Source organism: Gopherus evgoodei, chromosome 3 (assembly GCF_007399415.2).
Source record: "Gopherus evgoodei ecotype Sinaloan lineage chromosome 3, rGopEvg1_v1.p, whole genome shotgun sequence".
NCBI lineage: Eukaryota > Metazoa > Chordata > Testudines > Testudinidae > Gopherus > Gopherus evgoodei.
This window is the reverse complement of record NC_044324.1, coordinates 6,746,357-6,765,655: the sequence shown is the minus strand read 5'-3', so window position 1 is coordinate 6,765,655 and position 19,299 is coordinate 6,746,357. Positions and strand designations below refer to the sequence as shown.

Below are 19,299 nucleotides of genomic sequence, written 5' to 3'. Positions count from 1 at the left end.
AGTAAGCAAAATCAGTGCACCCAGGCACCTTGGGCCCCAATCCCACAAGCGGATCCCTGTGGGCAGATCCCTGCGTCCACAGAGGCTCGGCAAGGGAGCAAAGGCTCAGTCCTCAGAGAGCCGATTGCAGAAGCAGGGCCATAGAGACAAACCCCCACTGAATCCTGGACTGAAGGGCCTTCTAGTCAAAAACCCAAACCCACCCTCAAGATTCCCAGAGACCATTTTCCTTCCCGAGCGGCAGGATTTGCCACAACAATGAAGTTCTGGATTAAGAAGCAATTTGGGCAGCTTCAAGCTGGTTCCAAAACTGAAATGTTTTCAAGGGATCGTGTGGGGGGTGGATTTCCTGTGATCCCCTCAGAGCTTCACGCCCCCCGTTCTAGTCCATGCTCCAGAGGCCAGGGCAGGAGGCCGTAATTTCATTGCTCCACTGAGCCCCCCCCCCCCCAGGGTTTTTTTTGGTTTGTTTTGTTTTTAATTAGGTCCTGCAATACCTCAGACCCCATCACAACACAGAAAAATGGCTCATGGGAGATGCACAGCCACACAACCAGTGGGGAGTGGGGCTCAGAGAGCGGTGAAGGCCCTGGATGGAGCCAGGATGCCTGTGTTCTAGTGGCAGCTCTGGGGGAGTGTTGTCAAGTGGTTGGAGCGCAGACCTGGGCATCTGGTCAGCAAAACAGAGACATGAGGAGCCTGCCCAAAAGAAGTGGGTTCAGGTAAACACTGACCCATCACAGGGTTAGGTGGATTATGACAGCAGGGACACAACACACTGCAGCCTGCCCAGACCCCACACTGGATCCCTTCCCTCTGAGCCCCGCTGGCAGTGTAAAGGTGGAATAACAATGCCACCAAGCTGTTCCTGTTTTACACCAGCGAGATACAGATCAGAACCTGGCCTGCTGCAGTTTTAACCTAGCATTAATTTAAGCAGCACCTGGTGTCTTTTTATATTGATTGATGGGGGGAGTCCCGGGGGGGTTGCCTTTGCACCCCGACTCGGGAGATAAAATATGCAGTGAATTCCTCTCATTAAATCTAAGCAAGCCCGGCCTTACTAAGCAGAGTGCACGGCCCGGCTCCAGCCCTGACACTGCAGCCCTTGGGACACCTGGCCATTGTGTCTGTTCATGGGGGGCCGAGCCAGCATTACCCCCACTGCATGCCCTACCCACCCAACCCCCGCCCCGGGACCCTCTCCTCCCCATGTGACAGGAGAGGCAGCAGGAGGTGGCACCCACGAGGAACAGCTAGACCAGGGAGAGCAACAGGTGCAGCCTGGCCTGTCCCGAGAGCAGAGACAGAGAAAGTGTTTGTGGATTTGCCGGGGAAGAGGGTCACCCCCCCCACGACACACACACACACACTCTCTCTCACCCAACACACTGGGGAAGCTCCAGGGGCCGGATTTAACTGGGGGGCCAGGTGAAGAATCTGGACCCCACGTCTTTGGGGACTGATGCCAGTGATGGGGGGGGTGGGATCGGCCTACCCAGGGCTGTGGGTTCTGTCCCCCTGAAGCTCAGGGGTCAGAGAGAGAAGCTGCCGGGGAACAAAAGCCTGGGAAGCCACATTTCTGCCTGGGAAGGGGGAAGAAATAAGCAAGAGCTCTGCCCCCCCCCGCCCCCATCCCACCACTTTCTGTTTGAGCAAAGCTCCTAGGGCTCCCTGCTAATCCTCCGGCGATTACACTCAGCCCAGGATAGCCAAGGCCGCCTAGGCCGCACTGAGGGTCGCTCTGTTTCTGGGGGCAGCCACCCCCCAGTGTACACTTGCTAGGAGAGGAATTTAGGGGGGAGCAGCCAAAGGAGGGGGAGCCCCGGTTCCTTACCCCGGTTTGTTTACAGGAAGCAGGGGGGAGAACACAGCCAACAGGCTCGAAAGGGGAGGGGGGAAGGGAGTGAGCAGAGTCCCCCCCATAATACCCCTCTGCACCCCCACTTCAGGACAGCAGGGCTCCAAATGCAGCAGAATGGGGGGGGCGCAATACAGAGAGACCCTGCCCCACGGAGAGAAAGCTCAACCTAGGCCTAGGATCAGGATTTATACAGAACAAAAGCTCCCCCCAGGTTCCCCTGCAAAAAACAGACTCACCCCCCAGTGCCCCGTCGTCCCCCTTCTTCTCTCGCCACACCCCACTCTCGCCCCCTCCGCCGAGATCCATGGCTGTGCAAAGAAACCCCAACTCAGCCTGGGCCGGGGATGAAGAACAGACCCACACAACGCCCCCCCCGCAGAAGCCACAAGGGGGGCTGGGGGCTGCACCCCACCGCGGGCCGGGGGCGGCCCTCGAACCGCTCCGGGGGAGCCGCCGCGCAAGGCAGAGGCCTAGGAGCAGAAGCTCCTTCTAGTTTACTCCGCTCGCTTCCTCTCAGCCCCCCCCACAGCCGGAACCCGCCGCGGTGCCCCCCCAGCGCCCCCGGGAAAGGGGGGGCAGATCCAGGGGACCCCACTCACCGCTTTACAAGGCCGTCCAGAAACCCGCCCCCGGTACGATCCAGCGGCGGGCGGCCGCGGAGAACATTGTCCACGAAATAATTAAAGAAACGAGACAAGGGGGGGTCCAATCTGCCCCCGCCGGACAAAAATCTTCACCACCAGCAGAACCGGGTGGGCTGGAAACGCTGCTAGACCCAAATCCGGGGATCACACGGGGGGGGCAGTGCCCGGCCCTCCTCCGGGGGGGCCTCCCTTCCGTGGGGCGCCCCCCAGCCGCGCCGGATCCCGGGGCGGACACAAAGGGGGCCGCTCCCTCCGGTGCGGGCCGGGAAGTTTCCTGCCCCGGGGGAAGCGAGCGCCCGCCGCGGGCCTGGCTACATTGTAACCTCCCCGCCCGCGCGGGGACGGAAACAGACACGCAACAGCCGGGCCCCCCCGCGCCGGGCCCGGCCCCCTGCTCCGGCCCGGGGCGGCGGCGGCGGCGGCAGAAGTGGGGCAGGACTGGGGGGGTGAAGTCCCCGCCCCCTCTCGCGCCGGCCCCCGCCCCCCCGCGGCTGCGGTGGGGGGGTTCAAAGGGGCACCGCGGGCGGCCCCCGGCGCCGCCGCCCGGGCTCAGCGAGCGCAGCGGAAAGTGTCCGCCGAGGCGGCCATTTTCGGAGAGGAAAGTAGGTCCTGCTGCGCCCCCCCCCGCGAGAGGCGGGGGGATCCCGCGTGGGGACCGGCCCTGCCCTGCCGCTGGCCCGGGAGCGGCCCCGCGCGGGCGGGCGGGCTCGGGGCGGGCGTGCGGGGGGCTCCGCAGAGGCCCCCTTCGCGGGGCGGAGGGAGGGGGCTCCGGCGCTATTTTGTGGGGGGCCCGGGCGGAGGGACACGCTCACGCAGCCGCAGCTTTTCGCAAGGCACGGGACCGCAGCGCACGCTGTCCGGGATCCCTCCGCGCGCGTTAACCCTGCCCTGGCCGGGCCGGGTGGTGGTGAGCACGTGGGCCGAGCTCTGAGCCCTGCCCCCCCCGCCACCCCCTCCCCGGAGCTGGGGGGGCTTGGGGCCTGCGGCCCCTCTCTGCAGGGATCATGGGGGCCAGGAGCGCCTCTCCCCTGCAGCGGGCATCGCCTCGCCCCCCGGGGCCCTGCAATGTGCAGAGATGGGGCCCGGGGGGGCTGGTTAGCGCCCCCCACCCAGCCGTGCAGGCTGGAGGGCAAAGGTCCGGGTGCAATACCCCTGCAAGCCCCAGGGGGGCGCCCTGCCCCAGGCACATGGCTCCGGACGCTGCAGACCCAGCGAGCGCCGGGGGGCCCCAGGTCCCACTGCGCCCCCAGCGGTGGGAACCCGCCCCCGTGTCAGCTCTGCCCCCTCGGTGTAATCCCCTGCCCGCCCGGTGCTGTTCAGTGTGCGGCCTCGCGCCCCACGCACAGGTTGGCACGGGAGCCTGTGGAACAGGTGTGCGCCATAGGACGGAGACGGGTAAAGCCCGGGGCGGGGGGGGGGAGGAGATTTGTCCATCCCGGCACGTCTCACTGTCTGAGCTGGGTCCTGTACCCAGCGTGCTGTGTGAGCTCAGGAAAGCCGCTGTGCCTCAGTTTTCCCACCTGTAAAACAGAGGGCAGGGCCCATGCAGAACAGTGACGCAGCTTCTTGGATGAATATGCTGCACAGACAAGGTGGGTGAGGTAATATCTTTTACTGGACCAGCTTCTGTGGGTGAAAGAGAGAAGCTTTCCTGCAGCCCAGAGCTCTCCTTCAGATCTGGAGCAGGGAGAGAAGTTTCTGCTGTGCCAAAAGACCCAGCCCCCCCTCGCCCCACCGCCCTCAGCTGAAGGAGAATCCCCATCAAGGGTTAGCAGCATAGACCCTAGGATGCATGGTTGGGCAGTTCTGATTCCATCCAGTAGAGGGCAGGAACCAGCATGTTCCAGGGTAGCGGGGAAATGCCTGATCCTGCAACACATGTGTGAGCTTATGGCAGGGAACAAACCCTTTAGCACTGCAGCAAGCTCCAGGTGGTGAGCACATTACCCCATCCCCTCCCGCCACCCCGCGGGGCCCAGTGACCCTGTGAAAGGCATGAGGTGCTGCTGAGTTAGTCGCTATGTATGAAGTGTAAAGCTCTGGAGAGGTGTATATTGGGGGTGTGCACAGGCATATTCACACAGGAGGGGCTGATTGTTATGCACTGAAAACCAGGAGTTATCCCCTTGGAGAACAGGGTGCTTCTGCAGCTCTTCCTCTTTGCATACAGGATGAATGAGGCTATGAATGCAGGTACTGTGGCCAGGAGTGTGCTGGCCCCCCAGTGGGGTTACTGACCCAGCACCGTTTGGACGAAGGAGCAGTGCAGCTGGAGAATGGACACAAGGACACTTGCGGGCAGAGAATTTCAAAGCTGCCCTGTGGGATTTAAATGCACAACACCCATTGAAATGGATGGGAACAGTGTGTCTAAATCCCCTCGATGGCTTGGAAATCTCGGCCTTAGGCCCTGATCCTGCACTGGGCCCAGCCCAACCAGGCTGCATGGCGCGCATGCAGGATTGGAGCCTGGCTTTCTAAAAGAACCCAACATGCAGCCTATGGAGGTATGATGACGCCATGGCAGGTTTCGGTTGGTTTGGGATTTTTTGTTGGCAAACCTAGAAGCTCCAAAGAAATCTTCCCTGCAATGCAAATCCCTGGGAAAATGCATCCGTAGCCAGGGCCATGTCGGATACGAAGGGATCTGGGTTTATTCACTTTGCTCTCACAGGGGTCTGGAAAAAACAGATCCAGCTTCGTCACCATCACTAGGACTGGACGCTTCAGAATCTCCTGGCAAGAGTGGAATCTCCCAGGCCCCACCCCTCAAGCTCAAGGATCTTCACTTGCTGTTACCTGTATAGGGCAAGTATCAGAGGGGGAGCTGTGTTAGTCTGGATCTGTAAAAAGTGACAAAGATTCTGTGGCACCTTATAGACTAACAGATGTTTTGGAGCATGAGCTTTCGTAGGTGAATACCCACTTCGTTGGATGCGTGTGTCGGTATTCACCCGCGAAAGCTTATGCTCCAGGACGTCTGTTAGTCTGTAAGGTGCCACAGGATCTTTGTTGCTTTTTACTGTATAGGGCAGTGCATGCACTTGGCCAGTTCTGATTCCCTCCAGGAGAGGGCGGTGGTGCCCAGTCGATTAGTGAGCTCTACGCTCCCCGTGTTGGGGGTCTCTCCAAGCTCACAGCTGCCTAGAATAGCATGGGGGGGGTGTGTGCGTGAAGAGATGATTCCTTCCCCAGGTTCCTAGGGCAGAGCAAACCCAATGCAATTGCTAGGGGACCCTGCCTCCACTTGGCAGAGAAGCAGGCGAGCGAGCCTCAGTCCTGTTCCAGAGGGGAGAGGGGCCTCGGGTCTCAGCCGAGGGGGCCGATTGGGGCTAAAATATTGGTGCTTGTGGGAGGCTGCGAGCGCATTTCACTGAACAGCATTTAGCAGCTGCTATGGCCCCAGGCAGACCCTGCTCTGACTGCAGAGGAGCAGAGCCCCAAGCCCGTGAAGCCTTTGGCTGGATCCCACTCCCAGCCAAGCCTTCACCTGGTCACTTTGGCTCTCTCCTGCTGCTGGGTGGATGCAGCCCCCTGGCCTGCTCAATTCCCCCCCCCCCCCGCCCTCCAGCCAACAGCCCCCTGGACAATTGGGTCCCAGCTCAGAGCCCAGCTGAAGAGTCACGGAGAGCAGGCAGGAGGCTGGAGAATGCAGCCCTATTGGAGGTGGAGCCGGTGCTGGGTTAAGGCTGATCCACCTCCCCCAGCCCAGGGGAATAACCACGATCAAAGCTACCCCGTGAAGGGACATTTCACAGGGTGCCGAGGCTGGAGCCTGAGCCTTGAACCCAACATTGAACCCTGGGAGCAGGGGGAAGAGGGCTATGCCTGGGACTGGCAGGGAGAAGGCAGCCCCGGCACGCTCGCACCAGGCTAATGCCCCTTCTAGCCAGGCACCCCTTGGAGACCTGCAACAGGGGGAAATGAAACTCCAGTCCTCCCGGCCAAGAGAGTTTTACAATAACATGTAATAGTCCTGCTGGTTCTGTGCCCTCCTGCAGCAGCTTCTCAGTCACGGAGCTCAGAGCATGTCACAAGGAAAGTAAACAGTATAACCCCCATTTCACAGAGGGGGAAACTGAGGCACAGAGCAGCGCTTCATCTACACTCCCTGGACGAGTTGGGAATAGAACCGAGAGTCCTGGCACCCAATCCCCTCCTCTAACCACTAGACCACACTCCCTCCTAGGGACAGGAATACAGCCCAGGAGTCCTGACTCCAAATACTGGGGCACAAATCACTGCCCCAGGCTGCTGCCCTGCATTACAACGTGTTCTACAAACTTTCTCTTGCAACCAGTTTCCACAACAGTCGGACTTGTAACCTCAGGCCCTGGGGCTTTGCTTGATGCTGGGTCAGGGCGCCACTAGCTGCATCTGTTCTTAGAGAGTGAGGAGAAAAGGAAAAGCCAATAGGAAGGTGTAGATTGCCACGTACTTTTAGGGACGAAAGAAAAATGCAGAGCTGTTATTTACCAGGCTGTACGTGGCAATAGACTGTATAGGTAAGGGATGCAAGGAGGGTCTGGGTCACGATGCAAACTGCAGGCACGCACACAACTAAAATTAATTAATTAAAAGTTTTATTGGGGATAGTTACAAGGGGTAGGGGAGCAGCGTATGATTAGCTAATAGGGTTAATGGAACTTAAAACATACAATGGCTGAAGTATTTACTATTAAACAATATTTATAAACAAAGATGCAGTAAACAATATTTATAAACACGGATGTAGCATTTAGTAATAACCAATACTTACGAATACAAACCAACTCATAACGACCGGCAAACGTAGAAACTCTGCTTAAAACACGTGAGCTGAGAGAGGCTTCGAAGTGATCAGGCTCGGTTACGGGTGTGTACAAGGTACACAGGATTCGTTTTTCTTTCTCCTCTTCTGCCTGCACATGGCAGACCAGTCTAAAATACCCACTATGGCATCATAGAAGTGTCATAGGGGACGGGGCCCAAAAACTCTGTGTGTTTGTTTCTGATTGGTACAAGCAAAGTTTACACCAAGTAGGAGAGCAGGTGCCTGAAAGTCTGGTTTTGCCCCCAAAAGGTGAGGAAATGCATATAGTTCAGAATGCCTTTAACACTGACTGACAAAGGAAGAGGCCAGTGCAATACTGGTATGGGCAAGTCTTTTAGGATGCAGACAGGAACTTATCTTAACAGAAGGAAATTCGTAAACCCAGTACTGTGCTCGCTATGGGAATTGCTCCACCAACCACTGAAATGCAGCCACCTCTGGGGTGGAATGGGCAGCGGTTTGACAGCCACACACTGCAATGGTTTAAAACAGGAAGTGAAGTATCATCCTGTATCCCCCGATACTGCAGAGGGAGTAGAGAGATCAGAGCCCAAGGGATAGGAGCCAGGAGAGATTAGATAGGTGTGGGAGGACAGATAGATTAGATGGGGTGGATGAACGGGGAAACAATAGTAAATACTTTTCCAAGCCCCGCTCACTAAACAACTTCGCCTAGTTAAGATGCCAAACAAGGGTCCAAGTAGATTGTGCAGATGTACAAAGTACAATCCCGCCGGCTCTGGCTCCTTGTGCTTAGCACCACAGGGGGGCTCACACACCCACAGGGCTCCTGCTTGACTGCAGGAAAAACGTAAGAGTTCGGTGGTATTCAAAGCTCCTCCCCTTCCCCATGGTTGAGCAGTTACCCAAACTAGATTTTGCAGATCTTCGGAGTCTGATCCTGCTCCTAATCACTCGTCAGAGGCTTAGAGGGGCAGTGGGCTAGATAACAGTCATACTGAAAGGATCATCTTTGACATTGGAGTGAGCAGGGACTGGGGTGAACAGAGCGGTTCACAGCTCGGGTTTCAGGCTCTCTGCAAACTCAGACAGCCATTGCTGCCCTGCTACACCCGAGTCACAGTTCCCAGGGGAGCCACAACGGCCAGAAATCTCATAAACAAAAGCTGAGATTGTGGAGAACACAAGGGCAGTTTGGAAAAGGTGCTTATCCATGGTGCAGCCACACACTGGCCCAGTTCGAGCCCTGGCTGGACAGACAACCAGTGGCTGGAATGATGAGGGACAATCCAACCAGTCCGAGCACCAGTAGCAATAAGACGCAGTGTAAATCGCTCCCGGGGGCAGATGCCCAGTTTGAGGGCTCAGCCTGGGACTTTCCACTTGGCTGCAGCAGTTAGAGAGAGAGAGACACATGGACAGAGCCATGGATCTCAGCAACAGGCCGAGGGAAAAGCAAACACAGATCACTGGAGCTCAGGGCCCAGGGAGAGCAGCAGGGCTGGGGCTGAGCAGGGAACCGGCTAGAGCCACAGCCAGGGCCCAGATTACTGCCTGCAGCCAGCTCCCCTCTCCCCGCCAGCCTGCTGGGTGCTGCAGGGTGGGATTAGCACAGCCTCCATCTGCCGATCCTGCAGCACTGGGATTTCCAGCCCCATGAGTGGATCCCAGCGGGCCTGGCTCCCTGGTCCTGCTGGGGACAAGGCCTTGGCTCCCGCCGTCCATGGCTGCCCCATTGGAGCGTCCAGTGCCCCCACAGCTCCCCCATTCTACTGCAGGCAGGCTCCCATGTGAGCATCTCTCCCCCACGGGCTCTGTGGTTCTCCCCCCACCTCAGCCCCATTAGGATGGCTTCTGCCTGGAGCCCCCAGCTGTGCCCAGGGAGGGGGTTGTTACTTCACAGCTCCCCACTTTCCTGACCCAGGGGGTCAGAGTGGGAACCAGGACCTCTGGGTTTTAGTCCCTGCTTGAGTAGAGGAGCAAAGTCCAGCTGGCAGAGAGGGAGGCCTAAAAAGCAGGACCCTGGCCTTCCATTTCCAGCTTGGGGGTGGGGTTACAGCAGCAGACTGGCCAGGACTCCTGGGTTCCATTCCTGGCTTTGCCGTTGACTACCTGCATCACCCTGGGTGAGCCCCTTCTCCCCTCTGTGCCTCAATTTTTGCATCTGTAAAACAGGGGCACTGCCCCAGGACTCCAACCTCCAAGAAGGAACCAGCCTGCATTATTAGCTAACACCACGAAACCTCGGGGAGTACAAAAAAGCTCTTCCTAGCTAGCCTAAGTGCAACTGTTCCTATTATCCCTCTAAACGCCCAAGCTGGATTTTGAATCCAGGTATCCTGTGGCAGTGAGTTCCACAGGTTGTTTTCACACTGTGTAACCTTTTAGGACTTGTCAGCGTGTTACCCTTTACATTTTTTTTTCATCTCATGCAGTTTCCTTGCACTGATCTCACCACACTTTATGACCAGATTCTCCCGCCTGCCCCAGCAGGCAGCTCGGCATGAGCCGTTTTCCAGCCCAGCCGCGTTGCAATGCACGGAGTGGGGGTGTTTCCGACGGGCATAGAGGCAGGAGGCACCAAGCTCCCCAGGGGAAAAGCCTCCTCTCCACTCTACAGCCCAGGATTTGTGGCACTGAGGAGTGGCTGGATGCTGGGAGGTGGAGCTGATGCTGCCACAAAGCAGGAGTGGGCTGTTTCCCGTGCCGAGGGGAGGGCAGGGAAGGGGCGCACAGTGCAACAATCTGTTGGCAGCACTCGAACCCGCCCAGCGTCAGGGTCTCGTCCTGCCAGGCGCTCTCCAGCCCCTCGGTGAGACAGCACCTGCCCCCGCCCCCAGCAAACTCTACAGACTAAGAGGCCCAGAGGCAGCTCCCCTCAGGAGGGCTGGGTCTCCTGCCTCGCTCCCTGCGGCCCTGCCCTCCCGGGCCAATTCTCCCCAGCCCGGCAGCTGCTTCCAAGGCCTTGTCTAGGCTGGTGCAAAATCAAGCTTACACCAGGGCGAGTCGCACTAGTGCAAAGTCCGTCTCTTACTCGTGCCACGTTCACGGGCACATCCACACAGCCCCCGGGGGCTTGAGTCCTCTGCTCCTGCATTGCAGAGCCGGTCACCCAGGCGGGGCTGCTGATGCCCCAGCACCGCCCGCCCCCTGACTCTTGGGCTGAGCCATGTCCCATCACACCCCCGCTCTCTCGTGGCACTTTAACAGGGCGCCTAGCACAGGCCTGCAACCCTCATGTGAGCCCCTTTCGCACGCCAGAGCTCTCGCAGGCGAGACGGCCTCCTGGGTTCAAAAAGCCCTACCCCAGACTTCTTGTTCGACACCTCAGTGCCTCTCTCTGTGCCCAGTTCCTCCTTCGTGGTGAGTTTTCCCTTTCCCCCCCCTTGCCTCTGGCGACTGGGGGCTCGTCCGCATCGGTCCCTAACAGCCCAGATCCGAGAGTGAACAGCTCCTGTTCATCCACGAGAGGGCAGAGTTCCCTGGCCAAATTCCCTCGCCCAGCCGCGGTTGAGGCCTGCACCCCATGCCCCTTTAGCTAAGTGGGGGGCTCCAGGTCCCAGCCCCCAGAGAACGAGGGAGTTCCTTCCAACATGGCACCTGGTCAAAGTGCAGCTGGTTCTGGAAGACAGCTCCGAACGCTGACAACTGCCCTGGGGGTATGGGCACGGCCAGCAGGCTGTTGATAACAGAGAGGATCCCCCACTCCTGCTTCACCCACCTCTGGGGTGCAGCACGATAGCGACTGAACAAGCCCCCAGAGACCACCCCTGAGATGCAGCCACAGCTGGGGTGGAGCGCAGCAGCTGTTTAACACCTGTGCAGCAATAAGGAGGAGGAGGATCCCTCTTCCGAGGAATTTTAAAGGGAACTGGACAGTGGCCCCTCCAGCAGGATTTGGCCAGGTCAGCAGGAAGCTGTTTTACATTTTAAAACACAGATGTGTTCACCGCAGCTCAGAATGGCAGAGCTCTTCCCAGGCAGGAATGAGTTACACCTCCCTGTGCCCTGGGAGACGGGGACTCGCCCCCACCAACAGGAAAGGAAACTGAGGCACGCAGTGTGGGAGTGACGCCCGCAGAGCCAGGCATAGAACCCTGCTGCCGCCATCAGCTCCCCGTGCCCTGGGACGTTCACCTGGGAAGATGGCCGATGTGAATTCCCTGCAGGGCCCCTTGCTCACAGCAGCCAGACCCTACCCCGGCCATCAGCCATGATGCAGCAGTTGAGTTCCAGCCAGAACAGAGACAGCAGCTCTGGGGGTCAGGAGAGGCTTCCCCCACCCCCCCGCAAACACCAATCCAGCATCTGCTCCTATTGGCCTAGGCCGGCCCCGCTCCCTGTGCACCGGCAGTAGCCTCTTTGCTTCCACTCATCTCACAGCAGAGAAAAGCCAGCCAGGGCTAACGGGCCATTAGCAGAGACAAGGGACTGTCAAAGAGCTTAGCCTTCCTGTGGCCCCTCCAGACAGCCCCCGAGCAATGGCTGCCCCGTGGGGGTGAGGCACTGGGGATGGGACCCTCCCCTTGGCATGCCCGTGTTCTGCCAAAGGCTTCCTGCAATACGCAGGAGGCTGAATCGCCTGGTACAAAGGGTGCCCAGGCTGGCATAACAGGCGGGCTCAGTGATATCTCCGAAGGGGGGCAACCAGTCACACAGATTTCCCGGGCAGGGGCCCACCGTTACTGCCTCTTTGCTCACAACAGAGCTGGGTAATTAGCTGTGGCGTGCAGTGCTTGGACCCCACCAAGGGATTACCACCCCCCCCACTCCTCTGACCAAGCGCCATTTGCCAGCGGCTGCACCCCCTTCAACACCCCTCAGCTCGTGGCAACGGGATCCACCCCCATTGACCCTGCCCAGAGCCTGGCCCTCTCAGGGCTGGGGCAGGCCCCTCCCCACACATTTATGGGGCTAATTAACCTGGAAACAGTCCAGGCAATTGCTTTCACCTTTTGAACCCCTATTTCCTTGGTTCCCGCTCCCTTCTCCCACCACCCCATGTGGCCTTGGCCAGACCCCCCAGCGCACCACAGGGGGAGGGGGGGCTCCTGTGCAGCCAGCAGGGCACTTTCTACATGAGCATCCACAACCCACAGAGCCAGAGACCCCCCAACCCCAATCACAAGGAGTCACAGTGAAGAGCAGCCAGGCCAAACGGGGCCAATCCTGTGAGACCCTGAGATGGTGTCACTGCCCAGCCCCCCTTTAGCAGTGCAGAGACAAGGTGCCCCCCACAGCAGAGGCTCTGTCTGCTCCGTTATGACTTGTCATGGCACTGGGGTCTCAGTGACCCAACAGCGTGAAGCGGGGAGAACCATGCCTTCCCTTCGCTCTTCAGCCAAGCAGGGGCCCCAGGGCACCTCGGTTCCAACCTAGGCAGCGTGTTCCCAAGCAGCTCACTTACTCCTTCTAACTCAGTTTTCCCCAAACCACAAATAATTCTGACCTACCCCTCCAAGGGCTGGCTCAGTTCTTGCAAAGCACTTGAAGATCCACTGACAGGGTTATGTGCATGCAAAGTGTGAATCCAGGCCCAGTGGATGTTGACTCTGAAACCTAATGATAACACTATTCCACTGCTGATCTTTTTTGCAGCTGCTCTGCTGGTGGGTGAAGCTCACCACCAATTATTCCCCCTCCCCCGACTACTCTAAGTTTTATATACAGCACCCAGCACCACAGTCTCAGAGTGCTGCCCAGCTTCGGCGAACACACCTCATGCTCCACTATCCCCCTTTCCCCCCCCACCCCAGTCTCTCTTTCAGACCCTGAGCACAGAGACACCAGGAAATTCTTTTTGCATACAAAACAAAGTTTAATTGATCCAGCCACACCCACCCCCAGCTCCCACCCATGAGTGCTGCCCTTTCAACAGGGCTTGGGGAAGAGACTCCATCGGAAAAGAATCCCCTTTGCGGCCTGACATTCACAACAGTTTCTTGGTTTTATGGAGAACTAAGGCAACAGATGGCGAGGCAGGAGGGTGGGCGGAACCCTGGTTGGATCAGGGTTCGGCGGCCGCTGGCACAGCCGAATTGAGACCAGACTGGGTCTTGGAAGGACTGGAAAACTGATTCCAGTTCCAGCAGCATTAGGAAAGAAAAGGGAGTCCCATTCTGCCCCGGTGGCGCAGCCAAGGGGAAGTGGGCCCATGCTGCGGACCGGGGCAGAGACCACTGTAAACGTGCGTGCAGGCTTAGACACTGGCTATAAATATCCAAAGCCCCCCCTGCCCCTCCCCCTTCCCCCCCAAACCATGAATACATTCGGCAAGAAGAGCCCCTTCCATAAACGCAGTGCGCCAGATGCACACGGACTGCTTCCAACTTGGGAATGTGCAAACGCAGGCCCTGCCCGCCGGGGAGCGCGGGGCCAGGCAGTGAGGTACAGTGTGTTTGTGGGTTACCCGTAACAACGCCAGGCCAGGTGGCTCTGGTGGCGTCTAACCCTGGATTCCCGCTCCTGGGGCTGCAAGCAAACGTCATGGGGAGGCGGCCCCCCTCCCTGCCCCCGCCTCCGACGAGGACGCTCGAGGCAACAGTGCTCACATCAGGAGGCAGCTGCGCACGGTGCAGTACGAGTTGTCCACCCGGTCAATCTCCTCTATGATCTTGGTGAAGATTCCTCGGGTCATCTGCGGGGAGGGAGTGGGGAAGGGGGTTGAGTGACAGCCAGGAGGCCAGTCCCATGGCCCTCTGAGGGATGGGAGAACTTCACAGCCCCCTTGGGGGAGGTCCTGAAGGAATCCACCCGCCCAGCGCTTCAGGCACGGGGATCTTGCTCCCCAGTATCTGTCGGCCCCCCCACTGCCCCCACGAGCGCCTCTATTCCGGCAGCAGCTGCATGGCTGCACCAGGCTGCGCTCTAGGGGAATTCAGTCACTCCTGTCTCTGCAGTGCAGGGACTGTACCCCTCTGTGCAGCCCCCTGCCTTCCCCACACCCCCTCAGCTCTGTTGGGAGGGGCAGATTCTCCCTCCCCCCACCCCCAAAGCCTGCAGGTACCAGGAGATGCTGCAGAGATGGTCCGTAGGCTCCCGGGGCAATTCAGCATCTCCCCCCGGAGTGTCGGGACCCAGAGGTGAAATATACCAGACCTGGTTCTCTTTGGCCGATGACTCCAGGAACACAGCCCCCCAGGAATCCGCCAGCTTCTTGCCCTCATCTGTCTTCACCTCCCGGCTAGGCACACAACGGGGTGAAATAGGAGCCAGATGAGGAGTGAAGATCCCTTAGACCAGAGCTGCCCACCCCCCAGGAACGGGGGAGCGGAGGGAGGGGGCAACAGCTGGAGCCCAGAGCTCAGCAGGGAGCTCTAGGGAGATGGGGTGCAGGGAGGAACCGGCTGACAGCCCACAGGCCATCACAGCAGCAGAGCCACTTCTTACCTCTCCATGGAGAGATCAGCCTTGTTCCCGACCAGCACCACCGGCATCCTGCGCAGGGGGGAAAGGGTCAGAAGAGCAGAGTGAGCTGGGATCGGGCCACCTCCAGCCCACGCCTCCCCAGCTCCAGCGGGCCATGGCCCACGCACACCCAGCGGCCAGGTGTCCAGCCGTCCCTGGGGAGGACCCCGAGGCCATGGCCCGTTCAGCCACGGGGCCCACTTAGCATCCACAGCCTCGGTGGGTTGTGGGACAGGCACATGCCCCATTTGGAGTCCGGCAGCCAGGGATGGAGTGGGTCCTCCCAGAGCAGCTGCAGACCCAGCCTCTCCCCCAGAGCCCCCACGCTGGGACAGACCGGGCCCCGGACAGGGGAGGGGAACTCTTACCGGGTCTTCCCTCTGCTTTCGTACAGCCTGTTGTGAAGGGTCTTAACCACCTGGAAGCTGCAGAAGGGAGACGGGGAGCAGTCGCTAAGGAGACGCCACGGAGCTGCAGCCCCGCTGCTCCGGGGCCAGGCTTGGCCCAGCAACACTGATGACAGGATTCGGGGCGAACACGGGGGCTGGGCAGGTTCTGCTCCAAGAAGTGACTATCAAACTGGCCCATCCCTGTGTCGAATCGGGGTGGGCCCGAACACCCTGCAGTCGGCTGGATCCCAGCCTGAAGCTGCCCGAGCCATCAATTAGCCTGGGCAGCAGGCAGCCCCGCCACAACTGGGGGGCACAACCCTGGGGAGGGGGGGCAGCCACTGTATTGCTGGTGGCGACCTCCCCAGGGGCAGTTTGCTGGGGCAGTTGGGAGAACAGCCCCCTCTCTGATCTGTAGTCACAGCCTGGCTGCAGCGTGGGGGCTCACGGAGCTCCCAGCCCCACTGCACGTCCCCTCTCCCGCGCTGGAGCCAAGCCCCCCTTCTCTCCGGGGTGGAGCCCTCACCTTCTGAGCGAGGTGACCGAATAGACCAGCAGGTATCCATGGATCCCAATGCTGAAGGAGGGGGGCAGGATGGTGTACTCGTCCTGGTGAGCCGCGGGCACAGCATTGGGTGAGAAACAAACAGACAACATCAACACCCCCCTTCATTACGGGACCCCACCCCACTGAGACAGAGGAACCCAGCCCAGGCGCAGCAGAATCGAGCCAGGTCAGCACGCAGATGGGAGACCCCCAGCAGGCTGCAGAAAGCCAGGGTGGCATTTCAAGGTTTCACTAGTGCCCCCTATGCACCAGCGCCATGCTAAGGGACAGCATTGGTGCTGGAGATTAATTCCTTTGGAAACATCGAACCTTTCACAACAGGTGTTATTTTGGGAGGGGGAAGGGCCTGACCAAATCTCCCCCGTCTCTAAATTCCCTCTGGTCATCAGAGGGGATTTCCCCCTTCCTGACCTAAACTGCTGCCTTGATAGGTGATGGGTTCCACCACAGAGCTGGCTGCAGCATGTATCGGTTTTGGGGGCAGAGACCCACCAGGATAAGGCACCATGGAGAAAAGCTACAACTAGTCCATCCTGGCTGCCCCAAGGCCTTACCTGCCCTGCAGTATCCACTAGCTGGAGGTGAAATTCATCCTTTCCCACCATCAGCATTTTGTTGTAGGCTGGAGGGAATCAACAGAGCAAGAGTCAGTTACAGGGTGTGCCCCACCCCCACAGCTCCCTGCTGCCCTCTAGTGGCTGATTTACGAGCCCGCTACTGCCCCATAGCGAATGGGCCTGGGTCCTTTGGACTTGGCGGGCCCAGGGTCAATCCCTATGGGACGTCCCCTCCTACCTCAGGGTTCCAGCTGCTGAAGGCGATAAGGCCCCTGGAAAGAAGTTGGAAGCTTCTGTACGCAACCCCGGGGTTAAGCTACACCAGCCCCCCCAGGCTGAGCTCAGCTCCCATGGGCCACGGCCTCCGGTCCTGCCCAGCCAGCTCCACCCAGCAGAACCAGAGCCGAGCCCCAGCGCCAGGCAGCCCTCCCCGCAAGAAGGGGCTTCAGCTCTCCCTGGATGTTCAGTCGATGATGGATTTGAGCCCCAGCCCCGTGGCAGGCCAGAGAGGCTCCGCGGTGAGCTAAGGAGGGGGAAGCTCCGGAGCAGGGCTGGGATAGAGTCCAGCAGGTCTCCACACACACTCAACGCTGCGCTGCGGTTCCTGACAAGGAGCAGACCTGCGTAAAGGTCCACCCACCTCCTCGCTATTGGCGGGACTGAGGTCTCCTGGAAAGCAGGAAGGGGCTCGGAACCTCCCAGGGCAGGAAGGAGGCAGGGGGTCACCACAAAAGCAAAAGGAAACATCCCCCTCCCGCACCCACCCACCCACAGCACGTGGCTTTTCAGCTTAAAGGCCCCTCGTCTGGTTATTCTGAGCTGGATTCTCGCCCGCGGTCGAGATCTATCTGAGCGAAACCCCAAGCAGAGCGAAGTGGTTTCCAGTCATCCTAGGCAAAAGCAACCAATGGATCACTTTAGGGAGCCCTGATGGATACCTCACCCCTCCCTGCCCCCTGCAGAAGGCTCTGGATTCCAGGCAAGGAAGCCACTTTCGCACCCTATCCCCTCCCCAGCGGCTGGCGTCCTGGCTGGTGCTTTAACATGCGTGCGTTAAAGTGAGTTTGAGTTATAGTGCGGACACCACACACTCCTAGTCCTCTCAAAGAACAGCAACGTGGATCCCGCAGCCTGGGTCAAGCGGGTGGGTTCTGTCCAGGACTCTGCCACATCACTTTGCCAAGTCCCACCCCCTCCTTCGGTGCCCCCCCATCTTTAAACAATGCGGGGGCAGGGCTCCACAGCACCTCCCATGGAGACTGGTTTTGGTGAGGCCTCTAGGCACCACGGGGATAAATAATGTGCAAAGACAAGCACAATCCCCAGGCTATAGATGCCCACTACGGATTTTATCAGGCCTGAAAGGGTCCTGCACTCACTGCTTTCCACTGTAGGGTCGTAGCACTCCAGGAATTCCCCGTCCACAAACTGATGAGTCAGGGAAGTTTTACCTGGAGGGGAGAGATTTGAAACCTCATTGCTGTGAATGCCGCAAGTCTCTTTGTGTACGTCTACACTGCAATTAGACACCCGGCGTTGGCCCTGCCAGCTCCCTTGGGCTAAGAGGCTATTTAATGGCGGTGCAAACCACAGTTCTAGAGCCCCCATGGCTCCAGCCTGAGCCCAAACGTCTGCACCACAACGAAACAAGCCCTTCGCCCGAGTCAGCCCGGCACGGAAAAGCCACGGGGGTCTGACAAAAGTGTGGACGTGCCCTTAAAGGTGGCTAGAAGCCACCCACAGAGACACCAGGGTGAGGCCTGCCAGGTTCACACTCATGTCAAGGTTCGCTGGGGACATCCGAATGCCCCCCAGCGCGAAGGGGACACCAGCCCCCACGGGTGGGTGGTTTTAGGTAACAGCCTGAAAAGAGGGATTCGAACCCACCCCCCCAGACCCCATCCCGTGGGAGAGGAAACGTCAGACACACACACACACCCCGTGCGGGGCAGGCCCCTGGCCGGACACCCCCGCACACAAACCGCTGAACGTGAGCAACGAAATCTAAGGAGCCGAGTCAGTTCCCCGAGCGTGACCTCTGACCCCTGGTCATTTCCTCTCTCCTCTCGCCTGCCATGCGCTCAATGGCAAACTGACCCCGCATGACCCCCCGCCCCAGCCCCCCAGGGTCAGAGCTGGGGGATCGAGCAAAGACACAGAGAGCTGCACACCCCAGAACGTGGCCATAACCCCCCCCCACCCTGGGGCGCGCCTGGGGGCGGGTGGGAAGGACCCCCCCTCCCAGCCCCCCGGGGTCAGAGCTAGGGGATCCAGCAAAGATACAGAGAGCTGCACACCCCAGAATGTGGCCATAACCCCCGCCACCCTGGGGGCGGGTGGGAAGGACCCCCCTCCCAGCCCCCCCGGGGTCAGAGCTAGGGGATCCAGCAAAGACACAGAGAGCTGCACATCCCAGAACGTGGCCATAACCCCCCCCCCCGCCACCCTGGGGCGCGCCTGGGGCCGGGTGGGAAGGACCCCCCCTCCCAGCCCCCCCGGGGTCAGAGCTAGGGGATCCAGCAAAGAGACAGAGAGCTGCATATCCCAGAACGTGGCCATAACCCCCGCCACCCTGGGGGCGGGTGGGAAGGACCCCCCCTCCCAGCCCCCCGGGGTCAGAGCTAGGGGATCCAGCAAAGAGACAGAGAGCTGCACACCCCAGAATGTGGCCATAACCCCCCCCGCCACCCTGGGGCGCGCCTGGGGCCGGGTGGGAAGGACCCCCCCTCCCCGCAGATGCTGCTGAGCAGCTCGAAGTGTGCGAAGGGCTGAGCCAGGAAGCAGCAGGAAACCCGCAGCGCAGGCGGGCCCGTCCCCTCCTCACCCCCGGCCGCAGACCCCCGCCTGCTCCGTGCAGAGCCCCTCCCGCCCCACGCCCTGCAGACGGCCCCTGCATCGCCCCCCCCGACCCCGCCGGCACGCTGCGCCCCACCCTGCCGGCTGCACGCTGCCCCCCCTGCTCCTGCGGCGGGGCCCCGCCCCGCCGGACTCACCCACGGAGCGGTAGCCCAGGATCACCACCTTCCGGTAGCGCACCAGCGGCATGGCCCGCGCGGACAGCACCGCGCCGCTAGGACCGGGGCAGAACAACGCGGG

The 19,299-nt window shown here is 59.9% G+C and overlaps 2 protein-coding genes across 11 annotated transcripts in view; both read right to left on the bottom strand.

Annotated features, from left to right (window-relative positions):
• Positions 1–2,862, bottom strand: part of KMT2D (lysine methyltransferase 2D) — a 43,963-nt gene extending 41,101 nt beyond the window's left edge. For all 9 annotated transcript variants that reach the window (XM_030554718.1, XM_030554721.1, XM_030554720.1 and 6 more), the window contains exon 1: positions 2,464–2,862. The gene's annotated coding sequence lies outside the window, so the exon portion shown is untranslated. The remainder of the gene's footprint in view (positions 1–2,463) is intronic.
• Positions 2,863–13,100: 10,238 nt separating this feature from the next.
• On the bottom strand, positions 13,101–19,299 carry RHEBL1 (RHEB like 1). Of its 2 annotated transcripts, XM_030554832.1 has the most exons (8): positions 19,197–19,299; positions 17,583–17,654; positions 16,201–16,268; positions 15,605–15,687; positions 15,058–15,114; positions 14,672–14,719; positions 14,381–14,465; positions 13,101–13,919 (listed from the first exon to the last, which is right to left on the bottom strand). In XM_030554832.1, the coding sequence occupies exons 1-8, from the start codon at positions 19,246–19,248 to the stop codon at positions 13,830–13,832; spliced, it is 555 nt and encodes a 184-aa protein (XP_030410692.1). In that variant the 5' UTR covers positions 19,249–19,299; the 3' UTR covers positions 13,101–13,829. The 2 variants fall into 2 exon arrangements, with proteins under 2 accessions (XP_030410692.1, XP_030410693.1); XM_030554833.1 differs by lacking the exon at positions 17,583–17,654.